Consider the following 7500-nt stretch of genomic DNA (forward strand, 5'->3'; position numbering starts at 1 on the left):
CCTGCTGGTCTTGCCTACTTTATCATCAGTGAGTGCTGGTTCCTGGTGAAATCCTTGCCTCTTTATTGCCTGGCGTGGTCGTTCCCTTCCTGACAAACTTTCTACCTAACTATTTAATCTTTTATAATCTTTCAGCTTATGGTAAAGTTTCTTTATGTATTTTCCTTTCATGTCTTTTTTTCCTCTATAATCTTTTTTCTTGGTCGGTTTCTGATAAAAAAAATTCCTGTCTTTTCTTCTTTCTTAGCTATTATCTTCCTGGCAAATAACTTTTCTCTCTACTTCTTTCGCCTTCGTTATTTCCTGATAAAGAATCCGGTCTTTCTTATCTCTGTTTCTCTCGCTCTTCCTCCTCGCTCGCTATTTTCCTGACGTTTCTTCCTTCTAAGCCGCTCTCTTTCTGGCAAGATCCTGTTTTTCTATCACTTATGCATCGATTCCTGCTGACCATAATCCCGCTTCTATTTTTTTCCTGCCGAACTCCACGACTCGCTGTCCTCAGTCGTCCATTCTGTCCTACCCTCACTTAATTACCAACTCCTATCATCATCTGGAGTCCTTGGTAGTTTCTGGTATCCCCAACTATCCTTCGGTCCCCAACAGCAGCGTCCTTGAGAATCGGTTTCCAATTCAGTTAGTCTAGCTGTCGTGGTGTTCAAATATTAATTAACCACATTTCACGGCAAGAAGTCAAAGTTTTTGTTTAAATATACACTAAGGGGGAAAATATTTTGAAATACTACACTTTTTAAGAAACTAAGATTAACCACAATTTTTGGCTATCATGGATTTAGAAATGTAGTTATTGGTGCAAGGTAAATAAGGAGTATTAATAATCAGATACATTTATAGTAAGGGATGAATGGTGGATATAAGCATACATGTTTTCATACAGAGATTACCACGGACACGCTTAGTGACTCACAGTAACTTTCCCTATGTTGCTTATATGCCAAGGGGGAAATGTCCATACAAAATCTATACGAAGGGAGAATGTCAAGATGGTGAAGACAGCGTCCGCAAGGGGAGGGTGTGACAATAGGAAGAATATTGCACAAGAATACAATGTGTTACTGACGTCTCATATTCCCAGTATTCTTGGCGACACGTCACGCTTATCGATTCCATTAACGTTGCTGCGGCTTTCATTAACTTCCTCCACTCAACGTCTAACCTTTTAAATGTACCTCCCGCCGAAGGGTAAAAAAAACTTTCCTCCATAACCGGATTTTACAAGGATTCGTAATAAAAAAAAAATTAACGCTTTTTTTTATATAATTTGACGGAGAGATAATTGTCCTATGCCGGAAGAGAGAGAGAGAGAGAGAGAGAGAGAGAGAGAGAGAGAGAGAGAGAGAGAGAGAGAGAGAGAGAGAGAGAGAGAGAGTCTTTACTTATATTACTTTCCCTTCATATAAACTATGGAGATTATTGTCTTGTGAAATTGAAGTCGAAGAAAACGAGAGATAAATAAAGCAGAAAGAAAAGCAAAAAAAAGAAACAATTGAGAGATAAAAAGAAATCATGACTGGAGAGGGAATGAAGACAGACTATGATTAAAAAAATGTCAAGAAATATACAATAAACACACACACACACAGAGAGAGAGAGAGAGAGAGAGAGAGAGAGAGAGAGAGAGAGAGAGAGGAAGAGCCGTTCGTCCGTTTCGAGAGAGAGAGAGAGAGAGAGAGTGTGTGTGTGTGTGTGTGTGTGTGTGTGTACTTCTCACCACTGGACAGGAAACACACTGAACCCTCAGAGGACACGCATCACCTCACGGAAACTCGAGACTCACTCACACTCATTCTCTCTCTCTCTCTCTCTCTCTCTCTCTCTCTCTCTTTGAGCCAGGATTCTAATATACATAAAGTTATGATGGAGTTGGGATCTTTTTGTATGGGAAGCAAACGACTAATAATAATAATAATAATAATAATAATAATAATAATAATAATAATAATAATAAATTTCGTCATATATCAGAAGAAAAATGAAGAATATTGCGAAGAACCTCATTGTTATCTCTTTAATTTTTCTCAAAAGTAATTAAAGCAAAACAAACTCTTTTCTCGTAAGTGTGACGTGAATAGTATTTCTCCTCAGATGAAAACAAAGAAGACCAACTGTTTTTTTTTTTTTTTCTATTTCTCTCCTTTTTCTTTTCTCTCTTTATTTTTCATTCGTTCATTTATTCCTGTTTTTTCTCTCCTTTTTATTATTCGTGCATTTACTCATGTTTTTTTTCTCTTTTTATCCTTTCCTTTTTCTCTCATTTTTTTTATTCGTGCATTTATTAATCTTTCTTTTTCTCCTTATCTTTATTCGTGCATTTACTCTTTTTTTTTCTTTTCACTCCTTTTTTTTATTCGCGCATTTTCTCTTTTTTTCTTTTTCTCTCCCTTTTTTTTTTTTTTTTATTCTTGCCTTTACTCCATCTAAATATTCATGACGCCGGGGATTAATTAAAGCTGCTCTTACGGAACCTCGTACTTATCGCGAACGAAAGAAAAAAGTATGAAATTCAATCTATATTCTAACGTTCCAGGAATATTGATCAGCTTTTCATTCCTTCTTGTTTTGTAAGCGGATATTATCTTACTTCATATTTTTGTCTCTGCGTGACGTTGAATACCCAAATTCCTACTGAAGATCCTTTCGTTTTGCAGGTTTACCGTTCATAAAGGATCACATATACAGAGATCTCATTTCATAGCAAGGGATGATTATTCGCTGTCTAATTAATAGCAATCTTAACCCCTTCAGTACTGGGACGTATTTTTATCTTTTATCGACATTAGGAAGGGTCTATTGAGGTCAGAAGATTAATGGCCGCAGTCTTCACTATTTTAATCCCTACATGATTTTCTGAAGCTGTATGAAATTACCAGAGAGTAAGCAGAATGAATATTGAAACGCGTCATGGTACTGAAGGGATTAATAGTCACTTTCCCTACCAGTCTATTTAGCACTTCCTCTCAATTTCACGTCCTCTGATCTCAGACCACCTACCCTTTATCCGCTCTTTTTGCGTAAGCAGTCGAGTGAACAGATCAGATGACGTAAGATAAGAGAAAAACTGAACACAATGGAAGCGAGTGGGGGAGGTTGGTTTAATATTACGATTATGCGCGAATGCTTCCCTTCACTTTCAACAAGATCAGTGATGTGCGCCGCTGTAAATATTAGATAATAACTCGATGCATGGTACGCGGTAGTATAGGTATTGTGATCACCTGGTGTGCTGTTTAATCTGTCTGTCAGTGCATCTGTTTCTGCTCTAATATATCGAGTAGTTTGCAGACATCAGTTCTTGATTTGGCAGGTGAGGTGAAGCGTTGTTCGTCTCTATTATGCAAGGTTTTCCATTTATGTAGAGCGAGAGGTATTGAATAACTGAATAGGCCAGAGGGATAATTGTTGCCTGGTGCTGAGGGTGAGTTTGGTCAAGTGATAAGAAACGATGAAAATAAGAAAGGGATTGATTTCGATTTTAAGACGAATATTTTCACCCATGACATTAGTGATTTAACAAAATATTATGCCAAAATAACAGGCGAGGGTAATTCATGAGGCACTATTAGTATTCATCATTATTGTAGCAAGAGAAAATTGCGCAGATGGAAGAAAGATTAACGATACAATACTGAGACAAAGCGAGTAACAAAAAAGAATAAATAAATAAAATAGATAAACAAATAAATGATAAAAACACTCATTTATTGAAAAGAGCAAACAGTTGAAAAAAAAATTGCATGAAACACTCAGAGAAAGAGAGAGAGAGAGAAAAAAAAACAAGAATAAAATGATTTGAAGGGAGACAGACTGTGTAGGCCGCTCGTCAGACAGCCAGCAGCCGCCCGCACCGACTCCCACACACTCCCACGAGGGGTATGAAGTATGCACCACCTAAAGGGACAACAAAAGGGCAATGCCTCTCAACCACACGGAGAGGAGAACTTGCGCCGCGTTGGTGTGTTAGTGTGGGCGTCTGAATTATACGTTATGAGAATTGTGTGTGATGTGTTTTCTTTTTAGTGGCGAGAAAAAACAAAGAAAATCTGTTGATATAGTGATATTGTACTGTGTTGTGTGAGTATTATTTCGTCATTCCAGCGTTGCTTCATCACTATAGCAACACCCAGCCAAGTATAAGCCACAGAACTTTCTCTATATACAAATCCTACATAAACGCAACTATTAAGACAAACAAGGAAAATCTGTTAATATAGTGGTACTGTACTGTGTTGAATGAATGTTGTTATTTGGTCATTGCTGCGTTGCTTCATCACTAAGGCAACACCCAGCCAAGGATAAGCCACAGAACTTTCTCTATATACAAATCTCAAATGAACGTAAATATTAAGAGCATAAGGAAATAAGGGAATGTGCAAGAAGTCATCTGGCCTACACGTGGCAATCCCTGTTATGAAACGTGCTAATTTACACCTGCCATCACCATCCATACATGTGCGCAATCTTTTAACTCTTTCAGTAATAGAACTCATTTTTACTCTGAGCGTCTATGGGAGTCAGAAGATTAATGACCAAAGTCTTCACTATTATAATCACCACATAAGTTTTTGAAGCTATATAAAATCACCAAACAGCAACCAGAATGAATGTGAAAAGGAGTGATGGTACTGAAGGGGTTAAAGCTCCCTTATGACTCAACACTAACAACGTGATTACTGAGTTAATTCCATCCGTCTACCAATCTATTTCTTTTTGACGATATTACTTGTCAGGTCAAAACGTTTTTATGGGAGTTACTGGGATATATACACAAGCCTTTCTGCGAAGTTTGTGTTTAGCAAGACACGTAGGGTGTTGGCAGAGCGGCTCAGGACTATGTATGGCAACAGATCAAAATAGAAGCATAATATTTGAATTTACTGCCAGATAAGTGACAGTCTCTTCCTCCTTCATCTCTTATAATGTCACCTTTCTATATTTTCATCGCTACTACTCATTAGTTTTATTGATGCAGGTGTTTTCCTTTAAAGTATTATTGGGTATGTGGTAGTTATATTAAGATGGTTGGATTATGATTTGTCTTTAATGAATACAATGGAAACTAAGGGATAGGTTTTTTTTATAGGTTATTTAGTTAAAACACACACACACACACACACACACACACACACACACACACACACACACAGTTTTCTACCTACTCTGCTCTTACCACTACACACACACACACACACACACACACACACACACACACACACACATTTAATGGCTTACTTGGCGAGCATCGGTGGTGAGGTGGTGTTGGTGGCGGTGGTGGTGTTGGTGGTAGTGGTGGGAGTTCCTCGGGGTGGGCGAGGCTGGCTCAATCACCTCCCTGTAGTGACGCCCGTAGCCTTCATAGTCTCCTTCTACTTCCCTGTAGTCGTCCGCGTCACTGTGGTCCCGCTGCAGTGCACGGTGGTGGTGCGAGTGGTGCGGGTACTCGTCGCGCATGGGATAGTCGTCCATGTGGCGGGAATGGTCGTAATCATAGTCGTTCCGGAGTCTATTGTCGCCATAGTCGTCCAGGACCCTGACGGAGGAGGGGGCGGTGGGGTTGGTGCTGGACTCCTGAAGTTCAAAATCGATTCCTACGTCCTCGTCGGCCTCGTCCTCCCGCACCTCGTCCCGCCTCCTCCTCGGGTCCTGGGAGTCTTCGTAGTCATCTAGCGAGGGATAGTCGTCCTTGAGGCCGCGTGACGGGGAGTAGTCCATCACACGGGGCGCGGGGGAATGCCGCTCGTACTCATCTCTCCCTCTCGACCTCTCATACTCCTCATAGTTGTTCCTTGCCTGGTCGTAATCACTTCTACCTCTAGACTGAGACGAATGGTCATAGTCGTGTCTCACCCGTGAAGGCGACGAGTCGTAGTCGTCCCTCATCCTCCCTGGGGGGTCGTACTCCTCTCTCCCGCGTGGGGACGACCTGCTGTACTCATCCCTTAAACGGGACGGAGAGGACGCCAATCCATCATAATCCTCGCGGCCTCTACTTCCTGAGGGCCGCTCAAAGTCATCGTACTGTTTGCGGGCGTGGGCGGTGCGCTGCCCGTGGGCGTGGTGGTGTGCGCCGGACGGCTTGACGAGGGCTTTGCCAAGCGCCGCCGAGTCCCCCGTGTGGCTGTGTCGGCGGGGCTGCTGCTGTGGGAGACGGGCTGTTAGTGGCGGCTCCTACATCATTGTCCTCTGGCTAGCGTCGCGTGGGCTACTGGGCTTTGGGTTTTCTTCTGTTAAGATACCATTACCATTATCATCGCCAAATACAGAGAGAGGTCTTGCTCCGGATTTTCCTCTGGTATTACTATCATTATTTTGTCATTATTATCATCATCATCATCATTCTCATCACTATTTCTATCATTATTTTGCCTCTGCTTTGAAAAAAAGAAAAAAATAATGATCAGTACTGTTCATATTTTTCTAGACATATGAATATCCTCTAAAACAAAGTGCATTTAATACGTGCATCCGTGTGTTTATCAGTCACTCGCGTGCGCCTGCACACACACACACACACACACACACACACACACACACACACACACACACACACACACACACACACACACACACACACACACAGCTTTACGCTAGTATAATTATGTACAGTCAATCAATGAAATATGAATAAAAATAAAAAGGGGATAAAAACGTTCAGTACATCATGACAGGAAATGGATAATTACAGTAGTACAGTACTCCTTGTTACTATTGTGGGGGCGACAGGTATTTACGTGAACTAATCAAGAGTGACTACGAACCTGAGCCAGTCATCAGTCAGTCAAGGTGGTGCAGTTATGTACGCTGCTTACTCAGGCAGGTAAGGAGGAGAATAAAAAAGATAATCTACTACGGGTGTTGGCAGGAGAAAATGTGAAGAAAAGTTGGTGGTTGCATTCGAGCAGACATCAAGTTCTTATGAAGGAAACATGATACCTTAGCACTGCCCAACACATCGTGGAGCTTTGGCAACTGTCTCTCTGAGTATCTCTTAACCAGTATCTTTTCCCGCTTGGCTTGTTGACCTGCAGTGGAGTAGTGGTGGTGGTGGCCGTGGGGGTGAGAGGCAGCACGACGGTCCCCTCCTCCTTCTCCTCCTCCTCCTCCTCCTCTTTCTCCTCCTCCTCCTCCCCCTCCTCCTGTTCCTCCTAAGTCTTCATATCTTCCCGCACTCCCATCATCATCCGCATCGAACTCCTGGCTGGTGGCGATGGCCTGGCTCTTACCGGCGTCGTCTGCCCAAGTCACCCCTTCCTTGCCGTTTTCTCTTTTCCCTTTGCTACTCCGCTTTCTCTCAAGACGCCGCCCCTGCGCTCCAGCCCGCCTCATGGCTCCTCCATTGCTCAGTTCCACACCAGAATCCTCGCTGGGTGGTGTGGCACGGACGGGGTGGGCTGCCTCTCTGCCGTGGTCTGCCGGGAGGAGGCCCAGACTTGCCTCCTCCGCTCCACCGCCGCCACCCTTGCCACCACCACCACCACCACCACT

The 7500-nt window shown here is 42.4% G+C and overlaps 1 protein-coding gene across 1 annotated transcript in view; it reads right to left on the reverse strand.

Annotated features, from left to right (window-relative positions):
• The window catches only part of LOC123503538 (whirlin-like), a 305666-nt gene that overhangs the window by 26495 nt on the left and 271671 nt on the right, over positions 1-7500 (reverse strand). The window contains 1 exon segment of the mRNA XM_045253385.1: positions 5248-6153. Coding sequence (XP_045109320.1) covers positions 5248-6153 — 906 coding nt within the window.

The sequence above is a fragment of the Portunus trituberculatus genome, chromosome 14, assembly GCF_017591435.1.
Source record: "Portunus trituberculatus isolate SZX2019 chromosome 14, ASM1759143v1, whole genome shotgun sequence".
In the NCBI taxonomy this organism is placed as follows: domain Eukaryota; kingdom Metazoa; phylum Arthropoda; class Malacostraca; order Decapoda; family Portunidae; genus Portunus; species Portunus trituberculatus.